The sequence below is a fragment of the Pleurodeles waltl genome, chromosome 12, assembly GCF_031143425.1.
Source record: "Pleurodeles waltl isolate 20211129_DDA chromosome 12, aPleWal1.hap1.20221129, whole genome shotgun sequence".
NCBI classification, from domain to species: domain Eukaryota; kingdom Metazoa; phylum Chordata; class Amphibia; order Caudata; family Salamandridae; genus Pleurodeles; species Pleurodeles waltl.
Window position 1 is genome coordinate 190,223,508 of NC_090451.1, and position 20,932 is coordinate 190,244,439.

General features: G+C 42.6%; 1 protein-coding gene across 5 annotated transcripts in view; it reads right to left on the reverse strand.

Annotated features, from left to right (window-relative positions):
- The window catches only part of FBXO31 (F-box protein 31), a 205,776-nt gene that overhangs the window by 51,820 nt on the left and 133,024 nt on the right, over nt 1-20,932 (reverse strand). For all 5 annotated transcript variants that reach the window (XM_069216501.1, XM_069216502.1, XM_069216504.1 and 2 more), the window contains 2 exons: nt 11,391-11,500; nt 1,750-1,903 (listed from right to left, as the gene is read on the reverse strand). In XM_069216501.1, coding sequence (XP_069072602.1) covers nt 1,750-1,903; nt 11,391-11,500 — 264 coding nt within the window. The remainder of the gene's footprint in view (nt 1-1,749; nt 1,904-11,390; nt 11,501-20,932) is intronic.

Consider the following 20,932-nt stretch of genomic DNA (forward strand, 5'->3'; position numbering starts at 1 on the left):
ACTTATTTTGCTGGGTACCAAAGAAGGTACTGTAGAGGATCACTGAGAAATTGCAGCTGTTGAAAGACTGACAAACACCTGCAACAACTGATATAAGCCCCTACATTGGAGTGCAGATGGCCCTTGGCAAAGACCAGACCAATTCAGAAAAGGTAAAATCCATTGATCCAACTGACAGGGACCCCAATTTTAACTATATTTGTTTAAAAGACAACTTCCCAGAGACTATACCCACTGAAGAGCTGACCAAGCCTTCTTATAAGTGTGTGTGGCTTAAGGTAAGCGTGGCGTCTGACCTTCACTCCTAAATTCAAACCTAAGCAGCAACATGGTCAGTTGTGAGATCCAAAGAGAAGCAGCTGGCATGTCCTCATTACAGACTGCATGATTTTGGACCTGGAAAACTTAAGAAAGCGGAGAAAATCAGCACAACGTCTCCATATTGTGCCAAATTAGCATCTACTTTAGCTTGACACAAGGATGGTTATGGGACCTATTTTGAAGATCTATGTAAAAGAACGTGTACTTAGTTATTCTGATGCACAGTAGTCGAGGTGCATTGGCAGCAGGGAAACAGATTAGGTCCTCACAAAAAAGGACTGGGGTGTAGGAGCCAGTAGGTGTTTCTGGTGGCAGAACCTACCATGGGGAAAGCATACATCTTCAAGAAGATGCATATCTCCGGCCCGGCGTTTCATACCGCCATGGCGGTATGAATGGAGATGTGGCAGGTTGGCTAAGGCCAACCCGCCACATATATAATGTGGCACTATACACCACCAGCCTGTTGGTGGTTATACTGCCACATTAACCCTGGCGGTCAAAAGTCTGCCAGGGTCAAAATGAGGGCCATAATTTTTCTTTTCAAATGCAGCTTGTTTCCTTTAAGGACTGCACAAAAAATGTTTGCTTTATTTAAAAGCAAACAAAGACATGGTGGTCTGTAGACCCCAGCAGGTCACCATTCCTGCGATGGCTCTATCTGAGTGAGTAGCAATTTGCGACCCACCTCATTCATGTGATAGCTTTGGTTGCAACCCAATTGGGTTCTTTATTTTGTGAGCCAACCTATTTGGGCATAGATCGATTTGCAAAATAGATATGTAGTTGCAAAAAGTCAGTACGTACATTTCAACTGCTTTTTTGAGATAAAATGAAGGTCCGTAGGTTTTTACAGAATATTAAATTAGTATAAACATGGGGCCCCTAGTTATTTAGAGTATAAAACCTGTGGTGCAATGAACTGCATAAAACGAAGTTATGACAAATAAAAATGTGGGATGACCTTGCCTCCATCGCCTACAATTTGTCTGGTGCACAAATCTAGCAAGGCTTAATAAAGGCACTTTATACATTATCCGGCTACCTGAGTTCTCGGTTTCAAAAGCATGGCATCCTATTGAAAGCACGATTACCCTCACCCCGTTCAAATCTAGTCTGCATCTTTGCAATAATTTATAAGCAAGATCCCTCAAAACACCAACACCCAATTTCCCCTCATAGCCCCTTTCTAAAAGTCAACTATAACTCCAAGCAGAGAACTCTTACTATTGTAGATTTCAAACACACAACCACCTGGGTCCACCAGCACAACCCTCATTTGTTAAGCAAAGTGTCAGACATCGTTCACATCAAAGCATACTAAGTCTACCCAGTCGTTTCCAGATTTGAAAGGGTTTGGACAGTTAATCAGCATGATGAGAACTGAGACAAAGCTATCAGAATGAGAGTCATTGGTACACCACTTACTGTTAATTTTGTCCCCTTGGCACTCGTACCATGAAAGCTGAGCATGACTATCTCCAGCCCATGGCTTCCATACGTCCCCTTGAAGAGTCCAGGTTTTAGGATGTCATCAGGGCTGCTTTGTGGGTGGTAGATGCGACGGTATGTCAGGCAGTTGCTGGAAACAGGAAGGGTGGATGCTAGTCATTTTACTGAAGAACTGCTTCAACACAAAGTAAAAGGGTCTGTGGATGAGGTAATGAGGAATTAAATAACTATTACTCCCTTCTCTATAGCACAGCTCTCACTATGCTAGTTCGGTCACTCAGTCCCAATTCCCCTTTTGCTACATCACATCGTATGGTATGTGAACTTAAACAGTCTTCTGGCACCACCACATACAATCATATTATCGGTTTTAGTAGACTAGCACTGCTACAGTTTCAGGGCAGTCTTGTCTAATGTCCACATCTTAAGGAATTTGTTGATATGTAAAAACAATGACTGAATTTGTGCATATTTAATCAAAGTGGGACTTCAAACGAGTCATTTTCCCAGAGCAAGGTCTGGCTAAGAATCTCGTAATGGTCCCTTTACATCTTGTTTTATTGAGGCTCATATAGATTCCACCTTAGCACAGAAAATGCTTTAGTTACAATAGAGGTCAAACCCATCTTGCTTCATGTGGGTAACTGGGATTACATTAGAATTTTTAGATAAGATTTAAACCCGCCAGTTCTACTTCAGAATGTCTGAACATTTCATCAAAAGGGCACAAAAATAGGCTGGGTCCAAGTGGCAGTTTCTCCATATTAGTCGGTATTCAGAATAGCAAAAGCTACTCACTACAGTGACTCAAAAACTGTCCAGGCCATACCTCTCGGCTGAGCCATGGACTTCCGAAAGCTCTTCTTTAAGCTTGTGGTCCAGCCAGATGACTAGGACAGGAGCAGGAAAAACAGGAGTATTAAAGGAAATTCTTGGGATTATACAGAGGGGACAATGGACAACACTGAATGTTCTGCCGGAATAGGAAATGTGACCAAAATTGATTCAGCTATACACGATCACGTGATCACAGTTGAAGACTTCACATTCGGACAAATCTTCGCCTACTCAGCAGAAGACGAACGTATCATACCATAAGGCTGAATTAATTTTGGTTTTATTTTCTATTCTGGAGAACCTTCATTGTCGTACAATGTCACTTCTGTAAAATCCAGTAATCTACCTTATAGCTGTCTGGGGAGATCCTCTTATCTCCACATGTGACTTTCTCAAAGAGACCGTTTCATCTACAAACCCGAAGAGCTGTGCTAATCTTTTATAAACAAGATAATGCGATTGACCGCATTTGGTTATCTCGCCGAAACGTGTTTTAGCGCTACATAAGTGGGGTCCGGAAGACTATTTACAACAACGAATAAACAAGAGACATCAAGGAGATTTTCCCTCATTCAAAGAGGAAACAATTTCCAGTTGTATTGACAGGATACAAGCTTGCAATGTACAAATTAGTATGCATTGATTGTTTCTTAAAAGAAAGTATTTCATTTGTTGCAATATACTGAAATGGATACATCTTTACTCAGTTTACAGCAATTTGAATATTGTGATGTGCTTGTAGTACCCCACTTGATTATTTTAGTAATTTTAGTATGGTCTGATAGGTTGGAATAGATGATGTATGTGTGAGGTATGATTGGGATATAATTGAAAGTGTGTTGAAGTTTTACTATGGTTTGAGGAGAAGGGTTGGTTAAACTTCACTGCATAACATTTGATCGTATCTGGATTTATAAGAAATGTTGTCCCCTTATACAATTTGCCACAAATAAGTAGTAATCTGTAAACTGGAACAAAGATACTGAAAAAAATAATAAATGAGAATATGGTCAAAAACTATATTCATCATTTTTTTGGTTATGTTTTTTTGGCTCAATGCTTAAAGCTGAACAAGGTAAACATCATTGGATGTATACAAGTACAGAGAGACAAGGTTGGTGGTTTCTGCCCATTAGTTAGCGTACATTTCCCCTGTCTCCACCTCTCCCATTTCTTTTCCAGGGGCCCTCTGTAGGATGGCAGCAGTGCGGGCTGCCTGGGTAAATCTTGCAAACTGGTAGGAGCAAAGCTGGGGGTCCTCCAAGGAGCCCCCAGAGTGCACTGAATCATACAACCAATACTGACAACAGTACAGGGGTATGATTTCGACATGTTTGATACCAAACATGCCCAGGTTCGGAGTTACCATTACGTAGCTGGACACAGTGACATGTGTCCAGTACACAGGTAAAATGGCCTCCCTGCACTTACGCAGTCCAGGAAAATGGAGCTGGAGTTCGTAGGGGCACCTCTGCTCATGCAGGGGTGCCCTCACACACAGGAACTTCCACCCTGCCCTCTGGGCTAGGAGGGCCTGCCATAGGGGCGACTTACAGTGACCTGGTGCAGTGACCTTAAGTGAAAGGGTGCAATGCACCTTTTTACACAGGCTGCAATGACAGGCCTGCAGACACATTTTTCATTGGCTCCAAAGGGTGGCATAATACATACAGCAGCCCGTGGGGAACACCTGGTGCCCCAATGCCCTGGGTACCATATACTAGGGACTTACATGGGGGCACCTGTATGCCAATTGTGGGGTGTACTACATTAGGAAAAAACAAGTTGCATGGTTAGCAGGATCCCAGTGATCACAGTCAAAACACACCGACAGCAGGCCAACAGTGGTGGTAACCATGCCAAGACCCCCCACCCCACCCCTCGACCACCCCTACCCAAACAAAGGACCATGAGGTTAACCTTGTCCAGATGAGTTTTCATAGTCCAAGTGGAAATATCTGGAGAGTCCATCTGCACTGGAGTGCTTACTCCAGGTCTATGTTCCACTGTATAGCTAATTCCCTGTAGGGATTTGGACCACCTCAAAAGTTTGGGATTTTCACCTTTCATTTGTTTTAATCATAGAAGGGGCTTCGGGTCTGTTTGAACAAGGAAGTGAGTGATAAACAAGTATGGCCTCCTCTTCTTTAAAGCCCAAACCAGAGTAAAGGCATCCCTTTCTATAGCTGACCAATGCTTTTCCCTGGGGGTCAACCTTCTGCTTATAAAAGCTTCAGGTTGATCCTTGCCCTCTGTATTTAGTTGTGACAGTACTGTCCCAATCCATACCTCAGAAGCATCCGTCTGTACTATGAATTGTTTGGTGTAGTCAGGGCTTCTTAAAATAGGAGCAGAGCACATGGCATGTCTAAGGTCACCAAAAGCTTTTTGGCAGCTAGCTGGCCACAAAAAGTTCTTAGGCATTCTTTCAGAAGTGAGGTCATTTAGGAGGTGCTACAATGGAGCCATAATTATTCATGAATCTCCTGTAGTACCCAGTGAGGCCTAAAAAGGCTCTAACCGGGTGTGTAGTAGGGGCAGTCCAATTCGGAATAGTCTGGATTTTCCACTGTAGTGGCTGAATCTGAATTCCACCTACCAGGTGGCCCAGATATACCACCTTCCCCTGCCCTATCTGGCACTTAGAGGCGTTGATAGGGAGCCCTGCCCTTTGCAGAGCCTCTAAAACATTTCCAGGTGGACCAGGTGATTCTCCCAGGTGGAGCTAAAGACAACTATGCCAACAAGATAAGCTGCACTGAGCCAGCTTCCGAAATGTGGCAGGTGCATTTTTCAACCCAAAGGGCATCACAGTAAAGTGGTAGTGCCCACTAGGGGGTGGAAAATGCTGTTTCTGGCCGAGCATCCTCTGATAACTGGATCTGCCAGTAGCCAAATCAAAGGTGGTCAGATACTTGGCAGATGTCAGCGTATCTATAAGCTCATATGCCCTAGGGATAGGATGAACATCTGTTTCAGTAACAGTGTTGGGACCTCTGTATTTTACACAAAACCTCATCTCCTGGGGTCTTGGGACAAGCACTACAGGGCTAGCCCAAGGGCTATCTGAGGACTCAATGACTCCCAGGTCTAGCATCTACTGAACTTCAGATATGATGCATTCACTTCCTGATCCAGTTGCCTGTAAATTTTGCTCTTAACAGGGATGCTGTCCCGTGTCAATGGTGTGTTCACACTATGTGGTCTGACCAGGTGTCAGGGAGAACACTTCTGAGAGCTGTCCCAGGGGGTTTCAGGAAGGACCTTAAGACCTGGCTCTTCCACTGAGCAGCACGCCTACATGCAGCACCTTGAGACCCTATGGGTGATTAGCCACACTTCAAAACCTTGATTGATTGATTTGATTGACTGATTTCTGCAGTCCTCTTTTTGGGACTCAGAGAGGCAGTCAGCAAGCACTACCCCATCAACTGAGCCATCAGTTGCACTGTGGGAGAAGAGGTCAGGGAGAGGATCACGCTCCTCTTCCTGTCCCTCATAAGCTGCCATAAGCAGAGTCCTATCAGATCTGTCATAGTAGGGCTTAAGGCGATTCACATGAAGCACCCTGTGGGGGATTCTGGGAGTGCCAAGGTCTACCAAGTAGGAAACCTCACCCTTTTTCTTCACAATGGTGTGGAGACCATTCAACTTGTCTTGTAGAGCCCTGGGAGCCACAGGCTCCAGGACCCACACTTTCTGTCCTGGCTGGTAGACAGGACAACATTCTGGTCATGCCACTGTTACTGCAACTCTTGGCTGGCCTGAAGGTTTTACTAGCCCTCTTCATGTACTCAGCCATCCTTGATCGGAGGCCAAGCACATATTCCACAATGTCTTGTTTGGGAGGCTTGAGAGGTTGCTCCCAGCCTTTTCTAAGAAGAGCAAGAGATCCCTAACAGGGTGCCCGAACAGAAGTTCAAATGGGCTGTAGCCTACATCCTTCTGAGGGACCTCCCTATAGGCAAAGAAGAGGCAAGGTAACAGGACATCCCACCTCCTTCTGCGTTTTTCCAGAGAGTCCCATTATCATAACCTTGAGAGTTTTGTCAAACCACTCAACAAGCCATTTGTTTAGGGGTGGTAAGGAGTGGTGAACTTTTAAATAACACTACACTCTTTCCACATGGGTTTTAGGTAGGCAGACATGACGTTTGCACCTGTCTGATACTACTTCTTTAGTAAAGCCAACTCTTGAAAAGATACAAAGGAGGGCTTTTGTCACTGCAAGAGCTGTAATGTTCATAAGAGGAATGGCCTGTGGGTACCTGGTGGCATGGTTCACTACCACCAGAATGAATATGAGAACGGATGTCTGTCTCTTCTTTCAGATCTCTGACATTTTTAATGAAGCCAAATTAGTAACCGACCCTCTCTGTCCTTCAAAGTCTTTGAGTAAGAGGTTCAAGAGAAGTTGCAATCCTTTACCTTATGAGGGGGATGTAGGGAGTAAACAAATTCCTGGTGGGGATCCTCTTTTTGGGATGTGTCTGACACGATGTCCTGTTAAGAGTTCAGTGCAAATTGTGATAGAAGATATTCAGGTTTTCCTGAAGTGAACTGAGCAGAGCTCCGGGAGTTTCCCTTCATATGACACGAAGTAGAAAATCTGAAGTATGGTAGCTTTTGAGGAGCGTGGTGTTCAAGGTGCTGCAATATGACTGGTTGAAGTTTTGTTATTTTCAACCGATGTGAATAGGATAATAAAGTGAATGTTTTTCAGCCATTGCAGCTATACCTAGCATACTACTGCTTTCTAAATTTTACTTTGGGGCTCCCAGCTGAACCACAGGTAATGATTCAGGCATGTGAACCTATGAAACAGCCAGTAATGGAGAACACACTGTACAGCACCCTGTTCTTTCCTTTACACAAATACTTAACATGTACCACATATCTGCGGAGCTATCTATACAGGAAGTGCCTGGAAGCGTGCAGGTTCTGACTGCCATTTCTTCAGAGCTCCAAACCAGGTCTCCTGGGAGGGAAGCCATGTGTTTGTATCAAGCATGCCTTTCCTCCCAAATCAAGATTTTCAGGAACATCTGAAGATCCTCTAAGGACAGGTTCTGGTCATATTTAGTCATGCCTCTTCCATGCTTGGGGATAAGGAATGGAAACTCCTCATCTATGAAAGGGAAAACCCCAAGAAGCCCCCAACCATTCAGCCACGCAGTGTGATCTTCAAACGTCCTATCACACAAGTATCAGGTCTTGCTATCCGAGCACAATAAAATGTCCAATTACCTCAGAAAGACCATGGTTATAAAATGTCTGGTGACAACCAAACCTGTAAAACGACTGCTCATATTTCATGTAAGATCCATCTTCTCTAGTTGAGAAATTCTTAAGAAAACATAATGGGACTCAGTGGCAAAAAATAGTGATTGAGAGATCCGATATCACATTCTCAGCTCAGAGCACGGAACACAGGCAGCCGGAAGGCTACTGGCTTGTATTAGAATTTCAGCCTGGACACTTACCCGAAATGTCAACGGAAGGGAAGGTGGCCACTCAGACATTTTTTCCTTCCTGGAATGCTTCCTGCAAACAGAGGAGAACTTGGCAACTAAAACAGTGAGATTCTCTAGAAGGGCCAGTTTAAGTTATCTCATGGTTCCCTGTGAGCCCCACACAGATATTTATGACAGATACTCTCGACCTCACTTGCACTCCTGGTACCAGATGTAAGAGCAACTACAGGTCACCGAAACACTCAGTGCACTAAAACCCATGAACTAAAATGTTTTTGATACTTTCTACATCACCACCAAAAGAGTAGCATACTCATTCAAAATCTTATCTAAGTCATGTAGCTGCCAGTACGGCGCAGCCCAAGTCAAGGGATAGCCTTTGGCAGTGTAAGGGCATCCTCGAGTAGTTTTTGGGTGAGAATAAAAGAAGGAAATTTCTCAGAGGTGTATCTTCAGCATCTATTCGTAAGATCTGTAGGAAGTATGACTTAAGACTGTGGAAAGACTCCTGGCCCGAGGTGAGTTCTAAAATGCTAAAATCTTCACAGAACCATAAAAGTCCAGAAATAAAAATCAGAAGATGAAGTACTGCTTACAAAGCCCAAATAGGAAACTATGGTTCTCATAGGCTGAAATATCTATTGACTTGCGTATTGGTAACTCTCTGTTGCCATGCCAAAAATATACGCTACCCTAAATCTGTACTTCTGCAAGAACAGAGCTATACCACTTAATTGTGAAACTCATGGATAGACTACAATTTCCAGTAAAATAGCTCAGCTAACTGCTGGATCCTGAGATAGCAAAGTATCCTTCAGTCAAAAACTGGCATATCACCAGGACAGATACACTCCTTCACTCTCCCAAGGTTCACAAGCTGAGTACCATTAGAATGGCCGCTAATTATAAGAGTTTTTAAAGAGGATATGAAAAGGCAAACAAATGCTGTTGCAAGTGTTATAGAAAAACATTTTGACGGTCTGAGGAGAGATGGTCAGATACTAATCACTGGCAAGGGTCCTTCCAAGGTGCTATCAATGGAAACTCTGGGACTGAGTTGTTTCGCCCTAAGATAGGGCCCAGACAAATGAGGAAATGATAACCCCTTTGGTGAAGCACAATCCTGGGTCGAGATCCTGGGTTATGCTTCTCAGTAACCATCTAGGACCCCGTCTCCCCAACTGGGTTAGGCACAAAACACCACCAGAAATGACAGCCAAAAATCCACATTGTGAGAGGGTGGTTGGACTTGGGCTTATCTGGGACAGGCCACTCCTTTAATCTGGTCAGCGAATATGTGAATGTAAGTGCAGCTCATCACACAGAGAAAGAGAACAGACTGGATCCCATGGCGGCCAAACTTAACATTTTCTGATTTATCTTAGGGGACAGGACAGGATCACTTATGTTAACAGCAAGTGAAGAAAGAGGACCCGATGTTTAAAGATTCTGCTGCGGGCCCATCACAAAGGCTTGAGAAAATGGAGTCTGACATTTTGACAAAGGGGAGGATCTCCTTGGGCAAATACTTTGTGATGCAGAAGCTAGTAGCCTGGAGGACAGAAGAGAGAAAAGACCTCTATGGCATTTCACCAGAGAGCCAAAGTGAGAATGCTGTCACTAATGGAAGCAAGTATTGGTGAAAGGAGACAAACAAGACCTCATGTAACAGTGTTTGCACTTTATTACACCAAAATGATGGAAAAGTAACCTGATGTGTGGGGAATATTTCAGGACATTGCCAGAGAAATGATCCTACAAGCAAGGTGGCCCTGGATGGGGCAAAGAAAAGATTATATGAAGTGGGGTGAAAAGGCCAAATCGATTGGCCCCTCAAGAGGTCAACCCAGGAATGGTAGTTACCTTTAGAGGCAAGTGGGGCCCTGGAGACAGGTTCCACATACCCAGTGCAGGTTCCCCCAGTGTCTCCAGACTTGGGAAACACTTGGTAGTTCACCAGCTATCGAAAAGTGGTCCTCATTTTGTAGTTTTCCGAACTTTGCTTTCTAGTCCAATGTACTTAAGAGCATGGGAAGGTAACAGGTGCCCCTTGAGGCCCTCACAAAAGCAATGTGAGATTATACATGGGCTTTGAGTCAAACTCCTACTAAGAAGATTACCGACCAGTGATAAACACACCCTTATTACTCTTCCCTTCCAGAATTACTTGTCCACCCTTAATCCTCACAAACCACACCTTAGCCCTTCCTACAGTTTACCCCTTCCCTCCAACATAATCTAGATGAATCCAACACACATGAGCAACTGCCAAAAAGTTTTTTTGTGTCTTATACTTTAAGCCACCTTCTCACAGTTTTTTTTTTTACTTACCTGAAGTACTCACTCCCCTGTCATCCAACTCTGCCCATTTAGTTCTTATACCTCCCAACAGGCTGGGGGTCTGAAACAATCATTGCGTAAGTACCTCAAAAACACTCTCCTTTTATGAAGGGGAGGAAACCCAACATGGGCTACGGACTATTACACTCATAAATATTTACTGACTTCAATGAAACATTTTTTCCTGTTTGCCTAAAGGTTTGCTGTTCAGTGTGTTCACTTTACATATTCTACACAAGCTGACTGCACCTTAAACAATCACTCAAATAATACATTTACATCTTGTCTCCCTCAGAATGACACCGACGTTCTGCGATTGTAGTGTAAAATGCATTGATTACGAATAGTTTTAAATATATAGAACCATAAACATTACCAAACATGACTATAATACCTTATGGGCATTTTCTTTTAAACACTGGCATTCAAATTCTGGTTCCATTTATATGTTTATACCTTAATAAGAAAACATTACCATATCACATTGACTAGGGAAGCTGTGTGGTTTAATATTTACTCAAGACTTTTTTCTAATTTACTGTAACAGAAGAGGTCTGCAATCTGCTTTTAGAATGTTGCATGAGCAACTGCACTAATGGCCGGAACTAGCACCAATTTTCAGGAAGGCTTAGATGGTGCATTTGTTGTTAACGTTAACAAGGAATTCATAAATTGTGTAGCTCACGTTCTTGCAGACTATTTACAGATGAGATCATAAATATCTGGATAGATGTATGCATGATAAACCCAAGAAGCATGTGTCTGATGGTTTGGCTTGTACTGAATGAAGAAGACTTTCAAGAGATAACCAATCCTTTTTATGGCTGACATGTCAAATCAGTTATGCACATTCCTGTACAGCACGTGAGAAAGTCAGAATACAAGAGTGATCTCAAACACTATTACTTCTTAATGATATTGGTTCAAAGATATATAGCAGACACTGGTAGAAGGACCACAACTTACTCATACTGGCTGGTGTAAATAAACTTCATCAGGATAAGTTCCTGCATGTGCTCATGGAAGATGTCTTCCAGGGTTCGACCCCACTCCTCCCTCAGCCATGTACGGAATTCCTGTAAAAATGTATCTGTATTAGATTTTTTTAAGACAAGTTTACCTAGACTTCTAGCCAAATGAACAGAAGTGGCGCCATTAAACTCCTTTTCTGTGTAATTCAACAACAGACTATATATTTTACAAGTCATGATCTGCAAACCTGTGAAAAAATGTAGGATATCCCGTTGCCAACAAAGGAAAGACTACGACATACGCGCCGGAGTAAAAATAATATCACACTGATCAAGAAGCTGACATCTCTTCTTACTGATCTCATGACCTTGTGTTACAATCCTACCTGAAAGGAAAAACGTTTACACTCCCCAAAAACTTTAACACTGTTCACTGGAACTGATTCCAGGCACACACGAGTGGACATAAACAATATCAGTTGATCTATCAAGTAATATATCACCCTTCAAGACTATAGTAAATGCAAAGAGAGATTTATCAACATTCTCATGTCCAACTGCTCACGTTCTCCACCTCCTCTCACTTCAGACAGCAAATCTAATACCATCAAAATACAGACAACAGGAATTTCACAAAACATCTAACATTAAATAGTAGTTGTGTTTAATCTAGATTTCCTGTCACAGAAGAAACAAATAACCTATTATAACTGTAGCTCTCCATTGTTGGTACCTTTCACAGGTTCACATGCTTAAATCATTCCCCAAGGTGAGAGCTGCATTGTTAAAGGCCCTAGAACAGTTCCCCTTTATTAGCACATCCATCTAACAAGAAAAGATCTGAACTCGAGCCAATGAGGTGAGAGTGCTATCAGCCTCAGCCCTCCCAGAGGTCCTCTCACATCAGATTTCCAGAACAAGTGTTGAGAATGTAAGTATATCAACAAGTGTTGTATGTGAGCCTCTATCCTGGGAGAAGTGTGGGTCGCATGTTAATCTAAAAAAGATGCCAGTACTTGAGAACTAGTTATAGGTAAGTAACATTTTTCTTCTCAAAAATTGGTTCTTTCATAGATTTACATGATTGAATCAGACTACTACGCAGTATTGACAGCTGGTTCATACAACTACAAAGCAGAATTTGGGATGAAACAGTTCGGTTTATCCTATTTAAAGAGATGGCACAGAACTGCTTGTTCCACTGTTGTGTCTGTCAGTTACAGGTTCCAAGCTCTAGTGCTATTGTGAAAGTGTCTGTTACTCAACATTGCCGTGCAGCAAATATCCACCCACATCACTGCAGCAGAGAATTGTGATGAGGTTGCCATGCCTTTCATACAGTGAATCAAGGCTGTTCTTCAGAGCAGTGTTCCCACTGTGCTGTGGCAGAAGGAAACTGCGGATACGGCCCATGTAGAAATACATTGCTTTGAAACCAAGAATCTTTTAGGTGAGTTTGTGAGGTACCATAAACTGGTTTGATTTTCTAAACTGTGCTGTTCTATCCAGGTAGAACGTAAGGCATCTCCTTACATCAAGTAAGGCCCTCTATGCAGGTGTGGGGGGGGGGGGGGGGAGGGGGGGGGGGGGTAAAAAGAAAGATTTTAGAACTATAGGCCATTCATGAGAAACTCAGTTGGAACTTTTAGCATGAATTTTGAGTTAGTTTGTAACACAATTTTATCCTTGGTGACCTTCAAGTAGTGCTCTATTGAAGTGAACTTGGACCCCACTTACTCTGGCTGACACTATAGCCACTAGAGCAAATGTTTTCCAAGAAAGAGTTTTTGTGGGCCTTGAAATATGGTTTCAAATGGACTTACTATTAGTTGGGAAAGAGTTGTGTTCAACTCCCACTTTGTGGGTGGAAAAACTCAGAAAAGATCTTTTACAATTCTTTCACTATTATTTGTGACTATAATGATGGCTCTCTTGCGGATCTTCCATTTAGTGACATACCTGCAAAGTGGACCTTTATCCATTTATGTTTCAGTTCTGATTGAGGAAGCTGGAATAGATAGGGCAAATCTGACTGGCTTGGATTTGAACCAAATGGAATCCTTTTGAAGAGTAGTAAACACAAAATATGCTTGATTTGACTGTGTAGGATTTATTTATAGCTAAACCACTGGCTTGAGCGCAAACGTCACTACAATCAATTGGTATGTCTGTTGTGGAATTCATGAAATTTAGCAGCCAGGCCCATAATCTCAAAGACAGAGGGTTGTGATAAAGCATGTGCCTCCGACATCTTGTGACTAGGTCTGTTCTGGTCTTCAGTGGAATAGGTGGCTTTCCTGTTAAAAGCAGTCCAGAAGTAGATTGGGAACAGTATTTCTTGAAGAGGTTGGAGAGATTGGTATCATTCTGCAAATGTATCTCTTTTCTTTGGAAATCACTGTGGGAAGTAGGAGAAAAGGTGGAAAAGAGTAAACAAATATTTTGCACCATCAGATCAAAAAGGACATTGAACCCACAATTTTGGTTGTGGATGCATGCTTGCACAGACTCAACCATAGAATTAGGTTGACCTTCCGTTTCCACCATAGAGCAAATATGTTGTTGCATGTGCTGCTTTTCACTTCCTATTAGTGGCAATCTTGTGATAGCCTGCTAGGTAATCTGACTGATTTACTCCAAAAAGGTGTTCTGCTTTTAGCGCTATCCAATGGCAGATTCCCAGTGCCAGTGATCTTGAACTTCTAAAGGTACGATGCAAGATTGTGTACCTCCTTGCTTGTTATGTAGAACATTGTGATGGTGTTGTCCATACACCAATTAAGTTTTGACGCACAGGAGTATATCTCTCATGATGGTTCTCAACTCGAGAATATTTATAAGAAGCGTCTTTTCTTGACTGGACTAAAGAAGTCTTGCTGAGAGTTCTAGAAGGTGGGCAATTTACTCCTCCATTGATGCATCTAAGTCCCCACAATGAGGTTGAGGTGGAAAGAAAGTGAGGGCTGCCCTGTATTGTTTGATGAAATCCACCACACTAGGGGAGCACTTGCCTTATTTTTTAAGTTATATCCCTTTGATCCTCGAAAGAATCTGTTACTTGAATCAGATGACTGCCAGCTCCTCCTAGATAGGTTTCTTGAAAAGAAAGCAGTATGCAATCAGTACAATGCATGAATGCATTGTTGGAAATGTACCCTTTCTGCAGGGTCACGTCGCCTTTTTTTTTTAACCTTTTTGTGAACCCTACTTTTGCTGGCTACAGGCCTCTGTGCACTTTACTCCTGCTAACCAGTGGTAAAGTGCTTGCGCTCTTCCTGTCAACATGGTAAAATTGGCACACTCCCGAGAGTCATATTTAACTTACCTTTAAGTCCCTATTATATGGTACCAAGGTGTACCCAGAGCCTGTAAGTCAAATGTCATAAGTGGACTGCTGCACCTATTGTGCCTTACACTACAGTAAGAATGCAAATATGACTGAAGGCCTGCCATAAGTAGCCTGGTTGTGCAAATTTTATCTCCACATTGTACCTCTCAAAGTAACATTTTTGGTATGTCTAAACCTTCCTTTGAAACTTTTAAAAGTCAGCTCTAAGTAGGACTTATTGACCAAAAGGTCATGGTGCTTAACTAAGTAGGACATATAAAGTTTTAATGTAAAACGTCCTTACAATGAAAATACCCTAAACGCTATTTTTGCTGTAGCAGGTGTGACTGTTCCACAGGAAAACACTTGGATGCAATATTAAAGGTAAAGGGACTAGCTAGAAAAATACTTAACTATTTTAATGGTCGTTTAAAATCCAATTTGATGGTAAAGTATGATTTGGTCTAAATATGACAGAAAAGTAACTTTTAAAAAGTTACATTTGCCCTGCCTGAAACCCCGCTCCTGGCAACTAAATCTCCATTTTGCTCCCCCACATTTTGCCAGCCATTAGCATTTAAATGAGTGTGAACGAGGTATGAATTTTCAGCAAAACAATAGGCTGACCTGAAGCTGACAAAGTATGTAAGGGAGGCTGGAAAGTTCTCTTTTGACATTAAAGTGTCACATCCTGCTGGAATGTCACATCCTGCTGGAATGTCACATCCTGCTTGACAGGTCTGCTGGGGCTTCTCATATAACATCTGGTGCACTCTTCAAAGAGGACTCCCCGTCACAGGCAAATGTTAGCTGACATTTGAGCAGTACCCTTCTGTTGTCTTCGCAGCCAGTCAGGCCCCAATCACAGTGGGCCTCTTGACATTACAGTATCACAGATGGTTTGACAAGTCTGCTGAGTTTACATATAATGTTTGAGGCACAATTCAAATGAAGGAAACAGAACGCCAAACCAATTTGTATGTATCCACAGTCTGCTGCTGAAAAGTAAGCTTTGTTACACTAGATTTCGGTCTCCGAAGTTGTCATGGGTACAGGTATTGCATCAAACTAGATTTTGGTGTCAGAAGTGGGAGGAACTTGGATTACCATACTACACTCTTCAGCAACTGAAGACTTCAGCCATTGTGAAAATGCCCAAAGTGGGTAGGTTTAGGCCTGTGGAACCTTTACTCCATTGGTTATACCAACTAGCTCATGCCAGGCACACATGTGGCAACTCCAGTTACCCACATAAAAACAGTCCTGGGCCTAGGGAGACCAGAAGGACTAAACCTGTTGTCTGAGAAGAGCCTAGAAGACTGGATCTACTCTCCTTCTTGTCCCCAGGACATGGAAGTGTGGGCTCGAAGGGTCATAAGGCTGACCTCCTGTTAAAGCTACAGGGACACAAGAAGCTACAAAAGGTCTTTTCCTGCACCTGACAAGTGGAAATTACCCTGCTATGGCTTTAATTGCCTCACCTGAGGTTCTCGGGGCTTCAGAAGTGTAGTCCTACAGTAGATTGAAAATAAAAGGAGTCAAGTCAGAACGTGAAATCGTTCACCAGAACGAACCTAGTTAGCCACCTGTATCGATACGTTGTGCTTATAGACGCTATTTCTATGTAAAACTCCAGTTCCCCTTCTTGTCATTTTGCTATTGTGATGTTATTTGGTTTATTAAACGATACTTCATTTTTCTAATTTGTTTTGGGATTTTTGTTTTTGCATTTTTACCTTGTTACCGTTTTAGTACTGCACAAATAATTTAAACACAGAATCTAAGTGAAGCCAGTCTCCTCTGTGTCATAGTTATAAGGGGTTAAGCTCAGGTTTAGTGACTATAGTGGTTCACCCTGACAAGGACTCTGATTATTACTTGAGATGGGTAATTATCCCTCCTAAACTAATAACCCAATTTCTTACAGATGCCACCCCACAGAGTAATTTGATGAGATGCAGTCTAACCTGAGGCTTTTTGTGCAATTGTTTTGTTAATGCGATGTTGGCAGATTTCCGGTCTTTCGATCAGTACTATCAATCTATTACAGGTCCCAGATACTGGTCTCTGAGCTGGTTTCGAGGAGGATTTGATGTTGCTGAGGTGAGCACTAATATTTTGGAAAAATAGGATACAGGCAGAAAACCAGTTGTTTGTAGACTTTATAGATAACCCTTTAATCATCCAGTCATCTAAATATAGATAAACCTTGAGATCCAGACATCGTAGATGAGCTGTAACCTACGCCATGCACTTTGGATTTATTCTGGGAGCGGATTTCAGGCCGAATAGGAGTATGCAGAATTGATAGTGGAGACCAGCAACCTCAAATCTGAGAGGCTTGGATGTTTCCTGTGAATTGGTATGTGAATATGCATCTTCGAGGTCCAAAGACACCATACGTTTTTTTTTTTGTTGTTGTTTTTTTTTTTGAGTGGCTGCAGCACTTCTTGTAAAGCGACCATCCTGAAGTAGAATTTCATTCTTTTGAAGCTTTCTTTTTTTTTATTTTATTATTTTTAAAGAAAGGACATGAAATGAAAACCTACATTTCGCTGCTACTTTGGTACTTGTTTAATGGCTCCCTTCTGTAGCATGTTGTGAATCTCTGCCTTTACCAGATGTAGATGCCAGTGTTTGACGTTGGACAAAGGTATTGTGGGAAGGGGCTGGAGAAATTCCAGAATGTGAAACAGTAGTACGTCCCGCACCAACCTGTCCGCGGTCATCCTTAACCATACTCTGTAAAAAGCCATAATCCTTGTTTGTCAGGAGGTATTTGCTCTGACAGTCAGGCAATTTGGAGCCTTTATAATTTACTGTGTATTGCACCATGAACATTTTTGCCCTTTAACCGAGTGGTTGATGGTGTGTGGTCTTTCCTCAGTCTGTCCCTGCTGTGTCTCCTTCTTGCGAGGATTGATGATTTTGCCAAAGCACGAGGAAGGGCAGTGTCTTTAATAACATGGACTTGGTTATGTAATACTGGTCCCTTTGACTTCCTAAGTCGTGAGGAGGCCTTTTAAATGATTTGGCTGAAAGCGTAGACTTTTTGGGAAGGAGTCCAATGGAACAAAATACTTTAGAATAGCAATAGGAAGAAGTAAAGGGCATTGGCTTATCACTCCTTTGCAGATAGGATTACGTTCAGGTGGATTATATGCCGGATGAGCTGAGACAAACACCTCACTTTCCATAAAAGTATAAGGAAGCAATATGGAACGCACTGTTTACGTACTACCCTGTATCTGTAGCACATCTGTCTAATATCTGAAGGAGACTGATTTCATAATGGTCTGCAGTGAAATGGCAGGAGTTTAAAAAAAAAAAAATCAATATATAAATATAGCTTTAACTGTTCAATGTCTTTTTGGTAAGTGACATGTATAAGTGACTTTGTTTTGTTGGAATGAATAAACATGTGTGGGCATTGTGCAATGTATATAGATATTGAGACTGACACTCAAGCTCAGTGGGAATTAATTGTTTCATTGAGTGTTGTACTATTTTGTGTTGATCTTTCCCCTCAGTTATCCATTTGATATTTCCTTCCAGTTTTTGATCTTGGGCAGTGGTCTTGTGGGAAAGTGCTGGAGAAATTCAAGAGTGTGACCAAACATGATTACGCCCAGCACCAGTCTGTCCATGGTGATCTCTAACCATTCTGTGTAGAAAGCCCAAATTCTCCCCGTGGCTGGACCTGAAACCTTGTTGGAGAATAAACTGATAATCAGTAAGTGAAGTGTGATAATTACCTTTAAATTCTTGACCGTCAACCTCCTTTTAGATATCATGAGACCCTGCTGTATATTTGGACTGGAGGTGATCTGTGTCTGGTGATGATGCTGCAATCTGTAGCAACAGTGGAATTGGGGGAAAAGCTTATGCAAAATTCCTTGACCAGTCTATTGACAGTGGATTTCCCTGAAAGTGGCAGTGTGGGTGCCTGCTTGTGAAGGGCGAGAATTGTGTGTTCTCTGGTGTTCCGAGCAGGTCTGTTTCTGGCCCTCACCTTTGGAACACCTGTTCGGTCACTGCTTGATTCAACTCCCAATGATGTGCCACAGATGCTTGTCTGCTCAGTTTGTCCACTTCAACGTTGTCTACCTCTGGTAAGTTTATTTCTGTTATTTTTATCTATCTTTGTATAGCCCACCTACATATGTCTCGTGCTAGTTTTGATAGGGCGAAGCCTCTTGTTCACCCTGGTTTGTTGATGTAAAACATTGTTGTTGTGTTCTCCATCAATACTTTTATTGATTTTCCCCATAGTAGTTTCTGAAAGAATTTTAAGGCTAGGAAAACTAGCTTTAGTTCCAGTAACTTCATGTTTAGTACTACTTCCTCTGGCTTTCAGATTCCTCTGATGTTGAGCTTTCCCATGTGGGTCCTTATCCCATAAGCGAGGTGTTCGTGGTGATGGTAACTATAGAAGATGGCAGTCTGAAGGGTTATGTTTGCTCTGCTCCACCACGTCATTTCCTCCTGTACCCTCTGTGTGACAACCACTAGATTCCCTGTTGCTGTGACCACTGGCTTAGGATCCATTCCTGGCTCGGTCTCATGTGTAACTTTGCATATTGTGTGAGCAGGATGCAGGAGGCAATCATTCTCAACAGTTTCCCAACAGTCCTCACTGTCATAAACTGGCCACTTTGATAACAGTGAACTTCCTGAGTTATGGCCAAAAACCTCTTCTTGCATGGGAACACCCTTGTTAGTGTTGTATTGATTCTTGCTCTAAGAAGAGTTTTTCTCTCTCTAGGTGTCTGTAATGATTTTTCTGGGTTTATAGGGAATTCCAGCATGTGGAGTGTTGCCATGCTGTTTCTGGACTTTCAGAAGGAACTCACCTTCACCAACCAGTCATCTACATAGGGTGCACATGTATTCCCTTTCTTCTGAGGTGTGCCGCTACAGCCGCTAGGCACTTTGTGAATACCTTGGTTGCTGTTTTTATTCCGAATGGTAGCACCCTGGATTGGTGGTGCGTCTTGTCTATTAGGAAACGTAGAAACATCTTGCGCCTGTGGTTCATAGGTTTAAGTAGTTATATGTCCTTTAGATCTACGGTGGTCAAGTCTCCGCCTGTCTGAGTTGAGGGATAACATCTTGTAGCATTGTTATTTTGAACTTCTGTGTCTTTATGAACCTATATAGGAAATGGAGGTCTAGTAGGGGCCATAATGACTTGTCTGGTTTTGGTACCGGGAAATACGTAGTTTCCATGGTTGATTTCCTTCAAGGGCACACTCTATTGCCTGCTTTTGTAACAATTCTCTCAGTTCCCAGCTTAGAAAGGTTTTTATTTCTTTGAGATGGGTTGGTTGTTGGTATCTTTGGTCCCAGTTTTATGTTCTATGCAATAGTCATGTTGGATGATGTGAGCTTACCCAGCTGTGACCTCCCTCCACTCCTGAAGGAAAGCTTTTATTCTCCCCTCACATGTGTTTATGTGGTAAGAAGCTCTGGCTTACTAAGTCACTTGCTTGTTGTTGCTGCACCTCTGGGCGGCTGTCCTTTGCCTCTCGCTCGTCCACGAAAGGGCCACCTATGTGGTGCTTGATACTGACATTGCTGTGCTGGTGTCTGTGCGTGGCTTGTGTGTTAGAAGCCCTGGTGTGTCGAGGTGGCTTGGAAGTCCCCTTTTTACGCTGGTCTTTTTGAGGGTGTAACTCCCCTTCCCTGTTGCCCTCTGAACTGCAGGGCTCCAGCCACTTTTATGTGTTGTTGTCTATCTTTAACTGCTACAGTGTCATCCACTGCACTATGAAAAAGGCGTTCCCTGTTGAAAAAAGTGTTGATGATGTTCACCTTCTGTGTATGTTCCATGGGAGGTCTTGACAGGATAAACAAATCTCAGAGGGAGGTGTTAAAATTCTCCTTTTTTTTGAAGGATCGTGGCAATTTCAGCCTCGAGCAGTCTTCTTTCACTTGATTTTGAGTGTTTGTTCTTTGGTGTCGTGTGGTCGCCGGTCTCTTTTTCAGCACTGAGGTCTCGGCTGCCCATGTTTTGGATATCACTTTCTTAGGTTTCTCTCAACTTAGATCATCATTTGATGCCGGCGTCTTTTCCGAGGTTCATCCACCCACGGGATGACCTTTGTATGAGACCTGAGGGGCTTTTTCAATCTGGACTTGCATGTGGTTTGGGCTCTAGATCCTGATGTTCTAGGTTCGCTCACCCCTTGCTGCGTTACTTGTCCACG